The 23451-nt window shown below is 36.3% G+C and overlaps 1 protein-coding gene across 1 annotated transcript in view; it reads right to left on the reverse strand.

The window, feature by feature from the left end:
• Nucleotides 1–4043: 4043 nt before the first annotated feature.
• The window catches only part of CCSER1 (coiled-coil serine rich protein 1), a 1252026-nt gene continuing 1232618 nt past the window's right edge, over nt 4044–23451 (reverse strand). The window contains exon 12 of the mRNA XM_080677357.1: nt 4044–4242. Within this exon, the coding sequence (XP_080533483.1) occupies nt 4157–4242 (86 nt within the window). The 3' untranslated portion in view covers nt 4044–4156. The remainder of the gene's footprint in view (nt 4243–23451) is intronic.

Below are 23451 nucleotides of genomic sequence, written 5' to 3' on the forward strand. Positions count from 1 at the left end.
TAAAAGAGTCAAGCCCCAGAATGCAATAAACATCCTAGTATAAATGAATCAGTGCTACATTTAAACAGATACTGTATATCATCAGCAAGGGCAAAGCTTCTGGCCAGGGGGAGTGTGAGTCAGTCAAGTGGGTGGCGCTCACAGACAGCACCTTTGTAGTCACCTCCCTGTCTTTTTCCATTTTGATCTACACTTGGCTCAGTGGAGTTGTAAGGGCTGTTTTTAAGCACTTCATACTTCTATAGCTATTTGGAATGTAAAATTCTGAAAGTGAAAAAGTGGAGCAAAATTGAGATTATAAGTTTGACACGATACCCAGTATTCCAAGTTACATACTGTAATGCAATACTACTTCTTGAAAATGAGAAAGGAGATAATGAATGTGGGTAATAAATATGGAGAAATAATACTTGTTATTCAATAAATTGCTCCTATTGTCCCATTGATAACTAAATTACTCAGAAAGTTCTAGAAGAGTGTGATAATTTATCATGGGGATGTTGTCCTTAAATACATGACAATTTAAAAAAATAACTCTTTTGAGGGGAGGTATTATCTCTATTAAACATATACAAGGCAAAGAAAACAGAATGTGAAATTTTTTGTGAATTCAGTAACACTCAGAAAATAGTGACCATGGGCTAGGACTAAATCTTGGCATATGTAGGGTAAAACAGAGGTTATAACACAGATTAATCATGAAAATCTTTGTAAACATTTTAAATTATGTAAGTGTGGGCCTGCCTGCACATGTTTAATATTGACTAGTGGCTTGCTAGTTCCTTATACCTCACTTGGTGAAAGACAGAAACAACGTGAACAATGTGTGGCTCTAGGTTCTTCCCCTGAGCATACTGATACTTGCAGGTTTACCTTTAGCATTGCAGCTACCGTTTCCTGGTGTCATTTGCACAGACCACGGAGCTCCAAAGAAGCAAAAGTAGTTTGATAGAGAATTCAAAATTTCACTGTGACTGTTAGCATATAAAATCCATTGGAAAAAAATCACTGAGTTCCATAGAAATACAGTTTCATGTTACAAGAGGATTACAAAAATGGGCACAGTTTATTTCAGGTAGAAACAGCTTTTCCTTGAGGACTATCTCTTCTTAGGTGTCCTTTAAAACATGTTCTAAATTCAGAAGAGACAATTGCAGCAGAACTTTTACAGGGTTACGTAGGCTTAGCTACACATATACATGCACAAAAGAAAGAGGAAGGGAAAGAAACACAACTGCTTCTGTCAGAAAACAAGCACTTTTTCCCCCTGGTGTCCTGTCTTTGGATATGTACTGCCTTGGAGAAAATCATTTTTATACATGGAGCTGTCTTAGAAAACTAGAGATTTTAGTACAAAGAAATCAATCCACTGAAAGAATGCCCATATGCTCTTGTTTTGAGTTTCTATATATACAGCAGAGGAACTTGACCCCTGTTTTACAGTTACTGATGGACATTAGCACGGTGGGCTTACACCTTCTCCAGGCCTGAGTTACACTTAGTATTACAAATAATATTATAACAATGCTGAAAATACTGATACAAAACAGCTTAAAGATGATATTTCCAAAAAATATCCCTCCATTTAAAATTGAACTGCTTAATCCAGGTTTTCTTTTTGAATGTTTCAGCTTTAAAAAAGGTTTTTCAAGAAAATACTAGTGTTTAAAATGTCTTTTAAAATGTCTATTAAATGACAGATTTTCTTAAATAGATTATTTTTTTTTACAAAGCATAATTCAAAAGTCTATCTTCCAGGAAAACAAAACTATAAACTCCAAAAGTCCAGATCAAAAACATTATTTGTGATACACAGTTCTTCCATATCCTGGGAAAAAATCCTTGATCATTATATCATGCTAACTTATTTACAGAATTCAAATACTCTAGCAATACACAGCAACTTTCTGGACAAATAAAACTGAATTACACAATTAATAATCATCATTTTTCTGGTTTTCTAGCATGTCTTAAATATTGCCCAGTCCAAAATGTCTATCTGCATAAGTATTATAGCTTCTAAACTGTAGCCGGAAATTTTAGATAGCAGTCTAATTAAGCCAAGCAAATCATAGTGCATATTGTTCTCCTCTGGCAGAATTACAAACACACAAAGAATAAAAACATTTGGCAAACATTTGTCTTGATGCACATGTGTCTTTCTTTAGAATCACAAGTATAGCATATGCACTAGACTCTTTACTCTTACCAATTCTAATCAAAGTTTGAGAATTGCTCCAAAGTTTGATAGTTAAAGCTAAGGTAGGAATCTAATGGCCTTTCCCCAAAGCCTAGAGCATTTTTGTATTAGGGGACGCATTTCACACACAGCTTTAATTTACACAGGTTAGTTAGATGCCATGCTAAAAAACTGCTATCTCAATTTCCCTTTATTCATTACATTTGCACATGCAGATGGATTCTGTCTGTTGGAGAATGCCAGGAAAACAGATCATGCAGTAGGTATGACAAATTTCGATTTGCATGAACTATGCCTAATATGGATACTGTTATTAGCATTTATCCTTGTATAAGAAAACTGCAGACCTGTTTTCTACTGGTTGCTATTTATTATTTATTTTTATAGCTGCATAGAGTCTGGTATTAATTAGCCATAAAGAAATTATTTTGATTTATTGATCAATCTCATGTGCATTTAAGTAAAACACAATAGGCCTTATTTGTTGAAGAGAAATATTTGCCATCAAATGAGTATTAAATACTAAGATCAAGTCACCAAAGTTCACGTTTTTAACTTTTCCTTCCAAAGCTAGATGACTAAACAGTCAAAACAGTGTATACTGAGCTATCAAGAAACTGACTTTCTGTTCCTCAAGACATCTTGTATGGGTTGGTGTACTAGTATACAGGGTGACAATGAATATACAGAAAAAAACAGTTGGAAATTTTAAAAATACAAGGAAAGTGAAGTAAAATAACTTTCTTAGAATGTTCCATCTGTAAAACTTTGAAAAATATGCTGATATGGCCATGATTAAAATAGCAAGCATATCATGCTTTTTGCATCATTTGACAGAATTTAGCCAACTTTACCACCTCCCTGTGTCCTGTCCTAGTACTTCAACATCACTAGCAAAAACTATAAGACATTTTTTAAAGATCAGAGCTGTCATTCTCTATTTGGCTAGCAATTACTCAGTCTAAAGTCCTTTTGAACTAGTGTGAACTAAACATTTAGAGGCAAAAGAAATAGCACCCCCCCCTTATAGTGTGACTAGATAAGCTTGAATGTATGTAATAGAGAGACAAACATATCTCTAGGTTACATGCAAGCAAACTCCATTCTTCAAATAAATACACCACCAAATATAAGATTTAAGATCCATCTTCTCTTTTCCTTCTATTAACTATGCAATTTAAAATTCTTTACAATTCCTTCATCTACTTATTTCTCACATCTATTTTCACAGTTACACCATTCAATGAATAGAGTACTATCTGATATTACTTTCAGGGACTTCAATAGATATCAGTAACTGATAAAGATAAAAATAAATAAATTATGGACTATATAAACCAGCAAGATGGTCCCATTCATTATACATATTTATATAATAAAACCTTCAAGGCTATTAAACCTAATTCAATTAACATGCTTGAACCCTCATTCTAAAAAAAAAGTGCACAATTCATTGTTTATAACAAAAAAATAAAAAGTACATGACAATTGAAATGTGAGCTATGAACGAGAAACACTAACCATCTTTACTCAGAGACAAGAATAGGGTGATTTAATTACCCATCCTGTTGGCCTAGAGTCTGCAGCTCAGTGGTGTGTAAATTGTGATGGAGAAAAACATTCTTTCTGCTGTACGTGTGTAAAGAGATTGGCCCTCTCGGGGGCTGTCCGAACCTGCCTGTAAAGGTTGAATGCTGTCGGGCCACAGCAGCTTGGTCCTTTGGTTTCTCTGAGGATGTGGGGAGCCCTTCAGTCTTAGCTGTTGGCTTCAGAGAGTTCTGCCCAACAGTGGCCCTTAAGTTCTGGGTGACTTCTGAAGTGAGGGTTTCATAAGTTCCTCTTGAGTGTTTGATAACTTCCACTAGTTCCTTGTCCTTCAAGAAATTATTTAAACATAGACTTGATAGTTGACAGGTCTTACTTTTGTAGGGGCTTGTCTGGTCAGCTGACGAGTATCTAAAACGGTCCTCGGTGGGAGTATGTATTGCTTTTCTGTCCCTTGTGCTGAGACTTTGGCTCACAACTCGGTTTCGATATGTAGCCTATGGTAAGGACACAGAAAGAAAATTATGTTTAAAAAACACATTCATAGAATACAGAGTGATACTTTCACATTTTGTGTGCAAACCCCTACATTGTCAACAAGCCTTAAAAAAAATCAGTAGAATTCTTCATGAGATTAAATTTCTCAGTGCAATATTACTACCAATAGTCAATAAATGGTTAAGTTGTTCTAAAAAACATTATTTTAAAATCTTTATTTATTATTATTTTTAAAAAAATCCTCACCCAAGCATATGTTTGGTTTTTTAATTGAGTTTTAGAAAGAGAGAGATAAAAAACATCCATCAGCCAACACCATCCCCCAGCACACACCTTGACTGGGAATTGAACCTACAATTCAGGCATGTACCCCACCATCAGCCCCAGGAATTGAACCCACAACCCTTGGGTAAAAGGGATGACACTCCAACCAGCCAACTGAGCCACTCAGCCGGGGCTGAAGGCTTTACACTTTTAAGTTTAGAGAAAATTGAAAGGGAGGTACAGAGATTTCTAATGTACATGTGCATAACTTCCCCCCAATCAACACCACTCACCAAAGTGGCACATTTTTTACCAAGAATAAACCTACATTGACACAGCATAATCCCCCAAATCCAGTTTACATTAGGATTGACTGTTGGAGCTGTGCATTCTTTGGGTTTGGACAAAATTATAATGGCATTTATTCATTATTATGATAGAGTATTTTTATTGTTCTAAAAATATCCCTTGGTCTTCCTATTCATCTCTCCACTATGCCTCCTACCCCTAGTAACTGCTGATTTTTATCATCTCCATCATTTTATCTTTTCCAGAATGTTGTATAGGTGGAATTGTACAGTATGGAGTCTTTTCAGATTGGCTTCTTTCACTTAGCAATATTCATTTAAGGTTCCTCCATGTCTATTCATGGCTTGATAGCTCATTTCTTTTTGTCATTGAACTAAAAGGCATTTTAAAATGTGTTTATCTAATTTCCTAAATTTGAATTCTATAGGTTTACCTGATAATGTAGATAATTTGAATAAGTAATGAACATCAATGTATGAGCCTATTAGTTTTTTTTGCTGGATTTTATACACTATGTTTACTTAAATAAATGTGCAGAGAGTTTTAGAATGATCAATGTCATTATTTATATCAGCAAAAAGGTAACATAGAAATTTAAGGAACTAAAACAATGTCACAACATTGACCTAAGGAGGACAATAGAGAACCTAAAAGAAATTTCAGCATGTATTTCATTTAGAATTTTTGGATGCACTTTATTAATCAAAATCAAGTCCACAAGTATATTCCATCTTCTTTCTCACAATGTTTATATTTTAACTAAAGGCCCAGAACACGAGATTCATGCACTTGGGGGCCGGGGAGTCCCTCAGCCCAGCCTGTACCCTCTCGTAGTCCGGAAGCCCTCGGGGGATGTCCAACTGATGGCTTAGGCCCATGGGGAGCGGGCCTAAATCGTAGTCAGACATCCTTAGTGCTGCCTTGGAGACAGGCCGCTGCACTCACCAGCTGTCAGCCCAGCTTGTGGCTGAGTGGCGCTCCTCCTGTGGGAGCACACTGACCACCAGGGGACAGCTCCTGCATTGAGTATCTGCCCCCTGGTGTTCAGTGTGTGTCATAGCAACCAGTTGTTCAGCTGTTTGGTTGATTTGCATGTTACCCTTTTATTATATAGGATGATAGAAACAAAACATAGCTCATTGAGTCATGCTGTGGGAAGCAAACATTACAAGCTGGTACCAGAATTCCTCTTGAAGAGAAAGAACACTTGTCTTGGTTTGGAAAAACACATTGAACTAGAAACTGACTACTTGTCCTATTGCTCTGGTGGTAAAGGGTGGGATTTATTGTTGATATGAAGAATGAAGAGAAAGAGAGAAGAGAGTAGAGTAGATGGCAGTAGGTTGGTATAAAACATTCTAAAGGAGCCAGAAAACTTCTGGATACTTGACATCTAAATGGAATAGTTTTAAATGATCATTTTTTCATTGTTCCTTTGAAAGCCATTTTTGCAAACCTGATCTCTACTTTGAATCCCAATTCCCTTATCCAGCCACCATCACTTTGATTAATATCACTAATTTGACATAAAACCAAATAAAAACAAACAAACATGATTTTGACTCTGAAACCTATTCTTCCCCAAATAGCTTCCTTCGTAATAAATGTCATCCCTATCAGGCTAACACGTGGAAATTACCTTTGCTTTCTCTCTTTTTTTCATACCCCTTCAAATCATGTTCTTGCTAATGTACTGGGGAAAAAAATGCAACCTCAAGTCATCTGTCCACTTCTCTTATATCCACTCTATTCTTCTGATTCAATTCTCAGACACATATTAAGCATTTAAAAATAAGTATATGTTGAATAATGTTTAGCTGCTGAGATAATACTAAATACTGTTTATGAGCATATATTATATGCCAAGCATTCTTCTAATGCTTTAACATATTTAATCTATGATTGAAGTAGTTCCCCTCATCCTCATTATACAGATTAGAAAACTGAGGCTCAGTGAGTTTGTACCCTACACTAGTGCAGGGTAGAAAGTCTGCTTGATGAACCACAAGTTCATTTAGCCTTCCAGCAGAGCCCCTGGAATATTTCTGAAAGGTATCACATTTTTCTAAAATAAATTACATGCAGAATAATATTGTAATTTAAACTGATGTTTCAAGATTACCATCACTGAGATGAATCTCTCTGCTCTTCTGCAAAACTAAGGTGTATTGGGGGATAACTTTGAGGTGTTCATATGCTTTTTCAGATTGAAGTATTATACTAAACATGCCTTTCTTTTATAAAAATTGTCTTGATTGTTAAATGTTCATTCTGGTTTTTATGTGCCTACTTATAGCAGACCTTCTCTATAATTTGTCACTTTAACTCGTCCATAGATGAGGAGTAGAGGAAGTCAAGCTGGTTATCTGGTGCACGAAAGAAGCATTGCCTGATTTACAGCAGACGTTTCAGAGACTTTCTTGGGGATAAAAGAAATAAACTATTTCTATTCAATTTTCATTCTTCAGAAACGTTTGTAGATTACTGCTTCTTGACTCTTTTCCAACACTCTAGGTATTTGGATTTCCTTAGAAAAGTGAGATTTTATGTTCTCTTCATCTCTCTAACTTTACTTCTATAAGAAATTTTCCTAACTATTGAATCAGTTATCGACAGGCTCCAAATCAACACTGTGCTTAATATCTGCATCCAAATGTTAGACACATCCTGGATGCTATTTGTAAAATATTCTGGTAAAAACTTTCATTTCAGGACAAAAGAGGCATTATTAAATTCATCGTGATAATTATCAGTGAAAATGTTTATTTTTCATTTCTGTTTTTATAGCTGCTGCCTAGGAAAGTAGAGAAGGGGGTGGAGACCATCTCCATTACATTACATTGGAGGGAATATCCATGATTTTCTTTCTGTGGTCATTTTAGTCCTCCTAGGATATTACATTAAATTGAATATACAATTTTAATAAAGATATATTAAAAGAATCCAACTTAGCCCACAGGCAGCCTCAATACTATTTCTCTGATATGGTATCTCATACCTACAAGGACCATGAGTATTTATCATAAAAAGAAACAAAATAAGGGCTCTCCCTCTCAATTTTTAAAGAAAAATGCATATTTAAATTACCCATTCCTATTTGCTTCACATAGATTGCTTTTGACATCTTAGACTTCAAATCCCCCCTCCTTTTTTAGTTCTTTATGATGTTCACCATTAATCCAGGGCTCATCAAATACGTAGGAGACTATGTGGCACAGGGGTTAATGGCAAGGATTTGTGGTCAACCATATATGGATTAATTTATTCACTTGATAAATGTTTAGTGACTATCATTGAGGGCAAGGCACTGCATTACATGAAGGGAAACAGTGCTGTTCATAAAGGAAGTGGCTCCTGCCTTCAAGCAGCTTCAAGTCTGATGGGAGCATCAACCAGAATTAGACACTTTCCAGCTAGGTGACCATAGCAAGATTCTTACCGTCCCTGAGCCACCAATTTCCTCATCTGCTAGAGGAAGATTCACATTCATATCTGTGTTGACATACATAGTTATCTTAATGACAGCAACAATACTAATTACATGAATAAAATAAAGTGACCAATAAGCCTAGAAATTACTTTGGTAGATGCACATTTGGAAGCTAAGCCACTTTGAATACTTCTATCTAGACTTAATAAAGCAAAGTCATTCACTCCAGAATATTTAAGTAATTTTACATTAATTGTTGCAGTTTGGTTCTCCAGAACAGACTCTGAGACAAATATTTGAGACAATAAACAAAACGAAAGCTAACCCCAGTGAAGGAGTGAAGGAAGCAGGGTCTGGCAAAGGGGGACTTTAAAGTGCTCTGCAATGACACTATCTCAGATAATCACACAGCAATCTAAAGCTTGCGTGACTTTTCATAGTTGTCTCCCATTTAGACAAGTGGTTGGGAGCCGTATACTCTTATTGGACATTGGCAGCCTCTGGGAAAAGGGTGTAACCTCGAGTAAGCAGGCTTTTCCTTATTATTTTTCTGCAGGGAGAAATTCTTGGAGAGGAATTTAACTTGAATGCTATCAGCTGCAAACATTTTCAGCAACTGGGAAAATGAAAGTTTTAGTTGTGAAAGCGTGTGTTTGTGTATGGGGAGTGTGTGTTTGGCGCAGAGAGAGGGAGAATGGAAGCACAACCACAGCATCTACTACACTCGTTATCCAATTGGTATGTTTCATATATTATGAGACAATTTGGCATAATGGTAAGAATACTGAACTTTTAGCCAAATACTCTAATCTTGACTCTGCTGCTATCAAATGGAGTGACCTTGGATGAATAAGTTAATTTTGTGGGCTTCTTTTTCTGAACCTATTGAAAGAGATAAGGAAAAGATCTTGAAGAAATACTAATATTCATTTAACTCCCTTTCCAGTTCTAAGATTCTACATTAAAAAAAGTATATATATATATATATATATATATATATATATATATATATATTTCTACATTTTTGAAACATGTTTAGACAACTGTAGGAAAGATCACCTTAATTCAAAATATTAAAAAATATATTTTGGCACATAAATATTTGTATTTGGTTACTGTAGCCCAGAGGGAAATAAATAATACCAATTAGTAGCATGATGAAGAAATTAATTCTTTCTGCAGCTCTTGGGATCACATCCCTAAAGGGGATTTTCAGTGCATATGCTTAGCTACATCTTTCTCAAAACTGGAAGTAAATTTCCCAAAACTCATATGTTAGTTTTTAGGCCATTTAGTTGTCAAACAGCTACTTTATTACCTATCCTTAGAGTTCCTAGTAGAGGATGAATAGATGGCAAATATAGTGATTAAAGTGTTAAGATTATAATAAAATCAATTCTTTATTTCCCTATTATATTTTCTCTCTAATTTCTTCTGAAAGCAGGTAGTCTGCATTTCATTGAATCCAAGATCACTGATTTTATTATACATACCACTAAGAAAGGAAACACAAACAAAACCCATGCTAATTAAAAACAAACAAAAACTATATTCCATTTACTTATTATAATTAGTGTGACCCAATAATTGGTAACACCAACCTCTCATGCAATTTCTTCTTTCTTCAGTTTCTTATGTTTGATAGACAGTTCATTCACATTTATCTCAGGGGGTATATACATGTGGGTATATTTCCTCTTTAGATTTTATAAAGCATTTGGTTTAATTTTAGAAGAGGGTATGTATGGAATTGAGGCAATCAAATTACAAGTATATATATATATATTTTTTCTCATATCAATGTTACACCTTTTTTCTTTCTTTACTGGGTTTCCATATACAAAATAAATGGTTATAATACCAGATCATAGTAAACACTTCTTGAATGATATTCTTAAATGAAAACTCAACACACATGGTACCAATATTGCATTGAACTCAAATTTTTTTAAAAAAGGACAATATGAAGCTATAAAATCCATACATACAGCAGTGCAAACTCTGTTACAGCCATGACCTGGTTGAAAGCACTGATTTTAAGATTAATCTAATTTTAGGGATCTTATTATCATTAAAAAATTGTCTCATAACTGAGGCAAAATATGAATAGAGTAATCATGCCAATGTGTATAGTCCCATTTTTGTTAAAGTAGGATAATAAAAGTATAGGGGGAATGTAGCAATATTTCTATCACTGATTGATGAATTTTATATATTTCTTCTGAAATTTTTCCTTTCTGTGAACTATACTGACAACTGCCAAAAAATGTTATCAGCTATTACTTCCTATGATTCTTTCTTGCACTGACTAGAACTTAATACAAATATATGTTTTTCTTCACTTAACAGAAAATAGTGTTGTTTTACATCTAGAATTGTTCCTAAAGGGATGAAACACACGAAACAATTCCTAATATCTAGGTAGAAAAAAATGGTGGGTGCAAGCAGGGTCAGCGCCAGGCAGGACCGTGGCGCGTGGGAGCAAAGAATTTTCAGTAACCCCCAGAGGCTCGCCCTGATGACAGCCACCAGTGCCCTGCCTTAGTCTGGCACCCCCGCTCACCTGCTCCACCATCCCGCTGTGGCCGACGCCCCCTGGTGGTCAGCGCACGTCATAGCGACCGTTGTTCGGTTGTTCCGCCATTCGGTCTATTTGCATATTAGCCTTTTATTATATAGGATTATTATATAGGCTGGAGTGTTCTTTTCCTTGATATTTTTTTTTCTCTCATTGCTGAATGAGTTATTACTTTGATGTATACAGATTGATGTATCATCTGGATCTTAAACTACCAAGTACTGGGCATGTCTTTTGCTTCCCTTCCTTCCTCTCTCCCTTCCTTCCTTTCTTGGAAATGACTTTTCCCAAGGGAGAGATTACTTTTCAGTGATGTTTTTATAGTTTCAACTTCCTCTTAGTTGTACCTTCCCCAATAAGAAAAGACTTATTATGTAACTACAAGATATACCTTGGAGAAAATAAACCTTTTATTACCACCAAAGCAATGTGATGTTATGTCTATAGCATTAAATGTCAAAGCAACTGAAAAAAATCTCTTTAAGTACATTGCATCAAAACTGTGGAAAATGAATTGAAAGGGAGTTTTGGTGAAGCAGCAGTTCTTAATCTCTTTTCTTCCCATGTATCAACATGACATAGAAATAAACTACTTTGGCCAAAACCAGGAATAGGAAAGTAGTCCCATTAAAATATCTTTAACTCAACTTCTATGTATTTCATTTACGTAAACATTTTGAATTCAGAAATACAAGCAGAACAATCAGAATCTTCTCTAATTTATAAAAAAGTATAATTTCTGGGGTCTTAGTAAAAGTAGTAACATATTATTTAATATACAGACTCAACAAATGACTGTGACCCATTTGATACTGCCCAGACTTGAAGATAACTGGGCTGGTCACTTCATTAGTGCAGAAAATAAATGTTGACAGCACCAGCTGAGGCAGTATAATAAGTGAATGACAGAGAAAACTCTATAATAAAGGCAGAATAATAAAAAACTTTCAATATTGTGAAGTCATTAAGCCATCTCTAGATTAAATATGATTATGTATATGAAAAGTGCTTTGAATAAAGGTATGTACAAATAATATTACTCAGTAACATATTAAAATCTATAAATAAATCTTAGGTATATTTTCTTTTTTTATTGCGGTAAAATTATATATATTTCATGTGTACAATATTATAATTAGACATCTGTGTACACTACCAAAAGTGCTCACCACAAAAAGTCTAGTTTCCATCCATCACTATAAAATGGATCCCCTTTACTAACTTTACCCATCCCCCATTTCCTTCTTATAGCCACAACTTTTTCTCCAACCATGAATTTGTTTTTGTTTATTCAGTATTATTTTGTGGGGTTTTTTTTGTTCTTTTTTTTAAGATTCCGCATATGAGTAAAATTGTAAGGCATTTGTCTTTCTCCATCTGACTTATTTCACTTAGCATAACAATTTCCAGGTCTACCCCAGTTGTCTATACATACATATCATATCTTTTTTCATTCATCCATCAGTGGATGCTTACGTTATTTCCAAAGTTTGGCTATTGTCAACAATTCTGTTATGAACATAGGAGTGCATATGTTTTTTTGGAATTAGTGTTCTCATATTCTTCAGATAAATACCCAGAAGTGGAAGAGCCAGATCACATGGTATTTCTATTTTTAATTTTTTGGGGAATTGCCACATTGTTTTCTATTCATGGCTGCACTAATTTACATTCCCAGCAATGATGTACAAAGGTTCCTTTTGCTCTACATCCTTCTCAACTCTTGTTATTTATTGTCTTTTTTTATAATAGTCATTCTAACAGGAGTGAGGTGGTATTTCCTTGTGGCTTTGATGTGCATTTCTCTAGCAATTAATGATGTTAAACAGTTTTTCATGTGTCTGTTGGCCATCTGTGTTCATTCTATTAAAAATATTTATTGATTTTAGAGAGAGAAATGAAGAAAGAGAGAGGAAAATAAATTTGTTTTTCCACCCATTTATACATTAATTGTTTGATTGTTGTATGTGCCTGAACCAAGGATTGAACCCACAACCTTGGCTTGTTGGGACAACACTCTAACCAACTGAACTAATGGCCAGGGCCTCTGCCCATTTTTTAATCATGTGTTATTCGGTAGTTGAGTTGTATGAGTTCTTTAATATTAACTTCTTAACAAATATATGATTTGCAAATATCTTCTTTCCATTTGGATTATGGTTTCCTTTGCTATGCAATCACTTTTTAGTTAGACATAATTCCATTTGTTTATTTTTGTTTGTTGCCCAAGACTTTGGAATCAAATTCTCAAAAATATTGATAGAAAGCATGTCAGATTACCAACTATGTTTTCTTCTAGGAATTTTATGGCGTCAAGTCTTAAATGGTATCAAGTCTTACATTTAAGTCCTTTGTTAACACTGAGTTAATTTTTGTGTGTGATGTAAGATAGAGGTCTACTTTTATTCTTTTTCATGTGGCTGTCCAGTTTTCCCAAGACCATTTATTGAAGAGACTATCTGTTTCCCATTTTATGTTCTTGGCTGCTTTATCATAAATTAATTGTCCATATGGAGGTTGGTTTATTTATGGGCTCTCAATTCTATTACATTGACTTGTGTTTCTGTTTTTATGCCAATGCCATAGCATAAAAGTTTTAATTATTATAGCTTTGTAATACAGTTTGAGACCAGAGAGAATGATACCTCCAGCTTTGTTCTCCTTTCTCAACACTTCTTTGGCTATTTGTTTTTTTTGTGGTTCCATTCAAATTTTAGAATTATTTGTTCTAGTTCTGTGAAAAAAATTGCCATTGGAATTTTGATAAAGTTTGCATTGAATCTGTGGATTGCTTTGGATAGTAAGTGCATTTTAATAATAGTAATTATTCCAATTACTATTACAGAATGGGATATCTTTCTATTTGTTCACAATTATTTTCTTTTTATGTAGTTATCTTGGATACTGTCCTAAGGGTCTCTTTTAATATTTTTTCTCTAATGATCTTTGTAAATTCTCTTAAAGAAAGGTTAAATTAGCATTGTGTCATATGTTAAAGAAGAATTAAATGGAAGTGCTCTGTACATAGTTCCCTTCCCATTGAAGCACACACCTTAAAGAAACCCCTGTTGTCCTACTTTTAGAGGATGGGTTCTATAGCATTCCAAGAAAATGCTTTATTGTTTTATTGACAATGGAGTCTACTATTGGAAGAGACATAACAATTTTTTCTTGTAAAACTTTACCACACTAGTTTCTATCCTAGTTTTAGTGAGCTTGATAATTTATGCAATGTGGTGATGAGTGCTTTCAAAACCTGATTATTTATCTGATACCTAATGTTGAGAAGATCTATAGAGAAGGGATTCTTAAATTTGCTAAATTCAAGAGAACATATGTTATATAATTTTAGAAAAATGATTAGAAGGCTTATAAGTCACTTTAGTTCAGATTTTATCTAACTAATAAAAGAGAAATATGCAAATTGACTGTCACTTCACAATGCCCACCAGCCAATCAGGAGTGAGTATGCAAATTAACCTCAAAGCCTCCGTGGAGACTGACAGCAGGGAAGAGGCAGCTTCCAGCACAGCCTGCTTGGCCATCACCACGGTGACCCAGGATCAGGGAAGCACGGCCCACAGGCAGCTCCCAGCATGGCCTGCTTGGCCATCGCTGCGGTGACCCAGGAGCAGGCAAGCGCGGCCGCAGGCAGCACCTAGCACGGCCTCAGTGACCCAGGAGCAGTGAAGTGCAGCCTGCAGGCAGCACCCAGCATGGCCTGCTTGGCCATCACTGTGGTGACCTGGGAGCAGGCAAGTGTGGCTCGCAGGTAGCACCCAGCATGGTCTGCTTGGCAGTCACCACGGTGTGGAGTAGGCAGGCCCCGCAGAGAGCAGAGAACCATGGGGAGCTGGCCTAAGCCATCAGTAGGACATCCCTTGAGAGCTCCCGGATTGGAGAGGGTGCAGGTCAGGCTGAGGGACACTCCCCCACGTGTACGAATTTCATGCACCGGGCCTCTAGTTTATAATAATCACTAAGACTTGGGGAATATTTATAATGTGTCAAGATATGTGCTTTGTTTTACCATAATTTCCTTACCAGAATTCCAGGTTTAGCAGGCAGCAGAAGATAAACTGGATTTCAAACATTTAGATTTCAAAACCCAAGCTCTAAGCCAGGAGTTTTTTAACTTCAGAACTATTTACATTTGTGATTACATAATTTCTGTAGGGGACTGTCCAGGGCAGTGGTTGGCAAACTAGTCAACAGAGCCAAATATCAACAGTACAACAAATGAAATTTCTTTTGAGAGCTGAAAACCGACTTCTGCGCATGGGCCACGAAGTTTCAGTCACACTGTACGTGTGCGCCCGCACGTGGTATTTTGTGGAAGAGCCACACTCAAGGGGCCAAAGAGCCGCATGTGGCTCGCAAGCCGCAGTTTGCCGACCACTGGTCCAGGGCATTGCAGTATGCTTAGCAGCATCCCTTGCCTCCACCTCTAGGTGCCAGTAGCACCTCAAACCAACTACAACAATCCAAAGTGTCTCTAGACATTTTCAAATATCCCCTTGAGAGCAAAGTTGTCCCTAGTTGATCATCACTGGCCTAAACTATAATGCTTCCCTAAGTCAGACAGTTAAAAGTAACCAATGCAGTACCTCTAGAAAGAAAAAGCTCACATACAGAAACAGCTATCCTTTTAAAAAATCATTTACAACCCTGGCTGGGTGGCTCAGTTGGTCAGAACATCATCTCAATGCACACAAGGTTGCAGGTTAGATTTCCAGTTGGGGCATTTATGTGGGTGTGGGTTTGATCCTCAGTCAGGGCATGTACAGGAGGCGACCGATCGATCTCTCTCTCTCCCCCTTCCTCTCTCTCTCAAATCAAAACATCCTCAGGTGAGGATAAAAAGTAAAAATATTAAAAATCATTTATAACCAGTAGGAAAGCAAATTTAGGCTTTTATACTATTTGTTCTTTAAAAACACATAATGCTCTTTATAGGCTAGATACTTTTATGGACCCTTACAGTGGATTAATTGACAATATTAACTCATTTACTAAATCAATGTAATCTGCTGATAAACATTGGAAGCATAAATCTTGATCAACAAGACAAATAAGCACCACATACAGTATGGTACATACAATCTAAGGGTTTCTTCATTCCAAATAACCCAGGAAGCATTAGGGCTCTGATATGTTTAATTAGGCAGCACTTCATTCAGTGCTCTAACAGAGGTCTTAAAACAACTGTTGCAGTGCAGACAGGAAATGGAGGAATATTAACAGTGTCATGACTACTTAAAAAAACAAATGTTCCTTTTGCTTTTTCACAACCTAATTTATTGGTGTGAAGTAATTGGTGGACCTGAAATGTCCCTCTTTCTCAGTGACAACCATTGAAGTGTCAGTGTGAATTCAAACTACATTTACTAAAAATTACAGACTGTCCTTTCCCTGTCATCACTGACGAATAGGATTTCTAAAGCAGGTATAAATGCCAGGGCATGTCTCTGTGGATTTTGGCACATTGCTGCATCTTTTTATATCCTTAGATGGTGAATCTGTTTTCAGTGATAAAGAAGAATTTTGTTGAAGGTCTAAGAAATGCTCTACCACAGAGAGATTGTATAGAGAAGTAGTAAGTGCTTTGCAAGCAGGAAGCCTTCTAATAAGTTCAAGTAGTAAGCAAAAAGAAACATTCAAAGTTTCGGGCAGGCAAAACCTATTTTTTCAGAATGCACAAATTACCAAGAGGAAATTGTCTGGAGTGAAATTATTTTTTCTGACTCAACCTCATGCCTAAATTCTTTAGGGTATACTACATCCTCTGGTGGGCATTTCGATTCAACTAGGGTTAGAGAACTTGACCCAGATAAGCAAGGTAAATGTTAGGAAGGGCAGCTAAAAGGCAGAGTTCCCAAGAGAGGAAAGTATGTCCCTCTTCCCACAAGAAAAATTAAAACATGCAACAGGTGTGTGTGTGTGTGTGTGTATTTTTCACATAAGCCACTTGGCTTATGCTTGACTGTTCTGATTATAACTAGAGTAAATGAACTCTGCACAAGATTAATCCTGAAGAACAATAATGAGGTGTGTGTGTGTGTGTGTGTTGTAACCCAGTCCCTGTGAATAATTCCTAGTTAAAAGGTGACTTAAATGAGAATTTCAGACGATTAGTGCTTATAAAAGCAATTTGGGCATATAATTAAGAACTCAATTCAGAAGAAACCTAAGAAAGTATAATTTTGTACAAGTGATATTCCAGAAAAATGTGATTTCTAAATGAAAAGAATAAGTGAGGGCTTAAGCTAAATTTATATTCCTAAGGGAAATGAAGAGGAAATGACTCTTATGTGTTTGCACAACAAATCACAATAATGGACAATTGCAGAGGTTTACTACAGCAACAACATGAAAAATGAGTCTCCTGTCTAGACACTGCTTCCAAATATCTAACACATATTAGATGGTGCAATGTTTCTTGAATAAAAGCAGCATTAAAAAATAATCACAAAAATTCTTATATTCACATAATGTCTTTTGTGTGAATAATTCAAGCTTTATAGCCAATTGCTGTGGCTTTATAAGATAGAAATATTTGTTGTATCCAATACATGAGAAAATATACTTATAAAATTAAGAATCTAGACTACTGTTTATTCCTCTTCATTTTAGTAGTTATTAGCCTGATTAAATAATGTGAATCCTAACCTCCTTGCTTAAATGATTCCATCTAAAGAGTAATTTTACCCAATAAACTCTGCTAGGAGACTTCTAAAACTAAGACATTATTTACCTAATGTACAAAATAACCTGGCAAAAGAAATGAAATAAAAATACAGCAATTTTACATGGCTCATTTATTGTTTTATATCAGTACTAGAGGCCGGGTGCATGAAATTCTGCATGGGGGAGGGGGAGGTATATGGGGGGGCTGGTCCCTCAGCCCGACCTGTGCCACTCTTACAATCCAGGATCCCTCAGGTAGGGTCCCTAGGCCTGGCTGGCAATCAGGGGCTTTCCTTCCCCTGGCTGCGGCAGCTGACCCCACCCCACCACTGCCACTGCTTGCCAACTGTGCAGCACTGCGCCCCATCTCCCCCAAGCCCCTGGTAGCCTCACTCTGTGGGTGACAGGCATGGGGTATGATCACTTGGCTGGCCTGGGCAATTGCTGGCCAGCCCCACACACCCGCCACAGTGTCACTGACCTGTGGCCTGAGCTTCCCTCTGTGGGGCTATCGATTGTGGGACCCCCAGATTGATCACCCACAGAGAGAGGTCCCACCCACCTGCCACAGCGCTGCCAGCCAGATGGCCTGGGCCTACCTCTGCTGGGAAATGGATTGCGGGGCTCCAGGATTGATGGCTCCTCAGAGGGAGACCCCGCCCATATGCCACAGCGCTACCAGCCGGTAGCCTGGGCCTTCCTCTATGGGGCTCCGCAATTGATCGCCCAGCAGAGGAAGGCCCCACCCACCTGGGCGGGGCTCCACAATTGATCGCTGCTCAGAGGGTGGCCTGGGCCTCCCTCTTTGGGGCAATGGATCATGGATCCCCCCATCAATCACCCCACAGTGGGTGGTCCGGGCTTCCCTCTGCAGGGCGATCATAGGGCGATGGCAGGGCCCTCCAACCAATCTCATCACACCTGCCTTGGCTGGCCTGGCACCAGTGCATGTCATAGCATGGTCGTCTGGAAGGTCATCCAGACGGTTGTTCTGCTGTTCAGTCCTTTGGTTAATTTGCATATTATGCTTTTATTATTATAGATAATGTAAGGCAAGTCACTTAAGAAATAAGTTTGACTCACTGAATAAAGACAATACACAATTAAATACATGGTATAATTTGGAGAATACTACAAATAAATATAATTATAGCATCTCAGCTGTCATATACTTTAAATGCTAGAAATTATTTTACCATAAGGTATCCTAATTTATCCTTGTAAATGTACATTTAGATTGGTTCAAATACCTCACTTCCATTTTACAAATAAAAACACACACACGAGGCTCTTAATGAAAATTGGCTTGCTCAAGATGACTCAGGTCTTTGAATTCCAAGTCCTATGTACTATGCTAACTCCTTACCTGTCAAAAAAATTAAATACCCTTCCCAAATTTCATTGATACTAAAATGCCACATTTGTGTCAATTCCTTTAGGTATATTAAACATTAATGGTTCAGTAGTTATTAATTTCATTTATTACACAAAATATAGCCAGGCTCCATGGAGAACTGCTTCTAAATAATTCCCATATAACTTATTAGTCATTTAAATCATGTTATGAATCAAGTTATCAGATAGAAATAACAAAACTTATGACTTATGCTTGATGATTTGGTGACACAATACTATTTAAAAGTCCTTAAAAATTTATAATATCAAAAGAATATTACACACATGTATGGAAATACAAAGTATGCAGAATGTTTTTGGATTTTTTATGAAGTAAGACTCATTTTTACCTACCATCTGATTTTCTGAAATGCTTTTATATAGTATAAATAAAGAATAAGACACAGCAGGGAATGAATTCTAGAGTAAAAAGCTGTGGACCCAATATCATTTTTTAAAATTTAATTCTTTATTGTTTAAAGTATTACATATGTCTTTTGTCTCTCCCATTAACCTCTCCCTGGCCATTCCCTCTCCCCAGCACAGGCCCTCACCACCCCCTACTGTCTGTATCCATTGGTTATGCTTAAACGCATGCATACAAGTCCTTTGGTTGATCTCTTGCACACACACCCCGGCCTTTCCTCTGAGATTAGATGGTCTGTTCAATGCTTATATGTCTCTGGATCCACTTTAGTTCATCAGTTTATGTTTTTCATTAAATTCCACAAATAAGTGAGGTCATATAATATTTATCTATCTCGGACTGGCTTATTTCTGTTAGCATAATGCTCTCTAGGTCTATACATGCTGTTACAAATGGTAAGAGTTCCTTCTTTTTTACAGCAGCCTAGTATTCCATTGTGTAGATGTACCATTTTTTTTTTAATCCACTCATCTGCTGATGGGCACTTGGGCTGTTTCCAAATCTTAGCTATTGTAAATTGTGCTGCTATGAACATAGGGGTGCATATATCCTTTCTGATTGGTATCTCTGGTTTCTTGGGATATATTCCTAGAAGTGGAATTACTGGGTCAAATGGAAGTTCCATTTTTAATTTTTTGAGGAAACTCCATACTGTTTCCCACAGTGGTTGCACCAGTCTGCATTCCCACCAGCAGTGTATACGGGTTCCTTTTTCTCCACATCCTCACCAGCACTTGTCGTTTGTTGATTTGTTGATGATAGTCATTCTGACAGGTGTGAAGTGATACCTATTGTTTTGATTTGCATCTCTCTGGTGATTAGTGTGACTTTGAGCATGTTTCCATATGTCTCTTGGTCTTCTTTAGGTCCTCTTTCAAAAGGGGTTTATTTAGATCCTTTGCCCATTTTTTTTTATTGGATCGTTTATCTTCCTTTTGTTAAGTTGTATGAGTTCCCTATGAATTTTGGAGACTAAACCCTTATTGGACATAACAATGGCAAATATGTTCTCCCATGCAGTAGGCTCTCTTGTTTTGTTGATGGTTTCTTTGCTGTGCAGAAGCCTTTTATTTTGATGTAGTCCCATTTGTTTATTTTCTCCTTAGTTTCCATTGTCCAAGGAGCTGTATCTATAAAGATATTGCTTGACATATATCTGATATTTTGCTACCGATGGAGTCTTCTAAGATTTTTATGGTTTCCTGTCTTATATTTAAGTCCTTTATCCATTTGGAGTTTATTTTTGTGTATGGTGCAAGTTGGTGGTCTAGTTTCATTTTTTTTTGCATGTATCTGTCCAATTTTCCCAACACCATTTGTTGAAGAGACTGTCTTGACTTCATTGTCTGCTCTTGCCTCCTTTGTCAAATATTAACTGAGCATAATGGCTTGGAACAATTTCTTGGTTCTTTGTTCTGTTCCATTGGTCTATATGTCTGTTCTTGTGCCAGTACCAGGCAGTTTTGAGAACAATGAGAGGACAGGTTTTGTAATATAGCTTGATATCTGGTATTGTGATCCCTCCAACTTTGTTCTTCTTTCTTAGGATAGCTGTGGTTATTTGGGGTCTTTTTTTATTCCAGATGAATTTTTGGAGAGTTCTTTCTAGGTCTGTGAAATATGCTGTTGGTATTTTAATGGGGATTGCATTGAATCTATAGCTTGCTTTGGGTAGTATGGACATTTTAATGCTGTTGATTCTACCAATCCATGAGCATGTTATATTCTTCCATTTGTTTATGTCTTCCTCTTTCTCTTCTTTTCAACTTCCTGTAGTTTTCTGAGTACAGATCTTTTACCTCCTTAGTTAAGTTTATTCCTAGCTGTCTTCATTTTTTCGTTGTAATAGTACATGTTATTATTATTTTTTAGTTTCTATTTCTGTGAGTTCATTGTTGGTGTATAAAAAAGCCATAAATTTCTGGTTGTTAATATTATATCCTGCTACATTGCCAAATGCATTTATTAAATCTAGTAGTGTTTTGATGGAGTCTTTAGGGTTTTCTATGTATAATATCATGTCATCTGCGAATAATGCACTTTTACTTCTTTTCCAATCTGGATGCCTTTTATTTATTCTTCTTGTCTGATTGCTATGGCTAGCACTTCCAGTACTATGTTGAACAGGAGTGGTGAAAGAGGGCATCCCTGTCTTATTCCTGTCTTCGTGAAAATGGTTTTAGTTTTTGCCCATTGACTATGATGTTGGCTGTAGGTTTGTCATATAAGGCTTTTATTATGTTGAGGTATGATCTCTCTATTCCCACTTTGTTGAGAGTTTTTAATCAGGAAAGGATGTTGGATTTTGTCAAATGCTTTTTCTGCATCAATTGATATGATTATGTGATTTTTGTCTCTCAATTTGTTTATGTGATATATCATGTTTATTGATTTGTAGATATTGTACAAGCCTTGCATCCCCGGAATAAATCCCAGTTGGTCATGGTGTATGATATTTCTAATGTAATGCTGGATCCGATTTGCTAGAATTTTGTTGAGGATTTTAGCATCTATGTTCATCAAGGATATTGGCCTGTAATTCTTTTTCTTTGTAGTGTCTTTATCTGGTTTTGGTATTAGGGTAATGCTGAATTCATGGAAAGAGCTTGGAAGTGTACCTTCCTCTTGAATATTTTGGAATAGTCTGGGAAGGTTAGGTATTAGTTCTTCTTTGAATTTTTGTTAGAACTCCCCTGTGAATCTGTCTGCCACAGGCCTTTTGTTTGCTGGAAGTTGTTTTTATTACTGCTTCAATTTCATCGGTAGTTATAGGCCTATTCAAGCTTTTTTATTCTTCCTGATTGAGTTTTGAAAGGTTGTATTTTTCTAGGAATATGTCCATTTCATCTACAATGTCCAGTTTGTTGGAGTAGAATTGTTCATAGTATTTTTTACCAATCCTTTGTATTTCTGTGGGGTTGGTTGCTACTTCACCTCTTTCATTTCTGATTTTGTTTATTTGGGTCCTTTCTCTTTGTTTCTTGGTGAGCCTGGCTAGAGGTTCAACAATCTGTTCATCCTTTTAAAGAATCAGCTCTTGGTTTTATTGATCTTTTGTATTGTTTTGTTTTTTTTGGTCTCTATGTCATTTGTTTCCACTCTGATCTTTATTATTTCCTTCCTTCTGCTTGCTCTGGGCTTTTCTTGTTGCTTTCTTTCTAATTTTTTTTTTTTTTTAAGTTACAGGGTTAGATGATTTATTACCATTTTTTCTTGTTTTTTGAGATAGGCCTGTAGAGCTATAATCTTTCCTCTCAGGACTGCTTTCACTGTGTCCCATAGATTTTGAATTGTTGTGTTTTCATTGTCATTTGTTGCCATGATGCTTTTTATTTCTTCTTTGAACTGATTGTTAACCCAATCGTTATTTAATAGCATGCTATTTAGCCTCCCAGTGTTTGGATTTTTTGGATTGTTTTTATTGTAGTTGATTTCTAATATTATGCCATTGTGATCTGAGAAGATGCTTGATATGATTTCTATTATCTTGAATTTGAAGAGACTTTGTGGTCTATCTTTAAAAATGTCCTGTGTGCACTTGAAAAGAATGTATAATCTATTGCTTTGGAATGAAATGTTCTGAAGATGTCAATTAATTCCATCTGATCTAGTGAGTCATTTAGCATTGCTGTGTCTTTGATGATTTTTTTTTTGAGGATTTATCCAGTGGTGTCAATGGGGTATTAAGGTCCCCTACTATAATTATATTGCTGTCAATCTTTCCCTTTATATCTTCCAGAAGTTTTATTTTTTTATGCATTTGGGTCCTCCTGCATTGGGTGCATATATGTTTACCAGAGTTATATCCTTTTGTTGAATTACTCCCCTTAGTATTATGATGTGGTCCTCCTTATCTCTTGTTATGGCCTTCATTTTAAGGTCTATTTTGTCAGATATAAGTATTTCTATCCCAGCTTTGTTTTATTTATTTAAATTTGCCTGAAATTTTTTTTTCCATCCCTTCACTATCGGTCTGTGTGAGTCCTTTGTTCTGAGGTGGGTTTCTTGTAGACAGTACTATAAATATATGGGTCATGTTTTCTTAGCCATTCAGCTACCCTATGTCTTGATTGGAGCTTTTAGTCCATTTACATTTACGGTTATTGATAGGTACTTGT

Source organism: Plecotus auritus, assembly GCF_963455305.1.
Source record: "Plecotus auritus genome assembly, chromosome: 1".
Taxonomy (NCBI): domain Eukaryota; kingdom Metazoa; phylum Chordata; class Mammalia; order Chiroptera; family Vespertilionidae; genus Plecotus; species Plecotus auritus.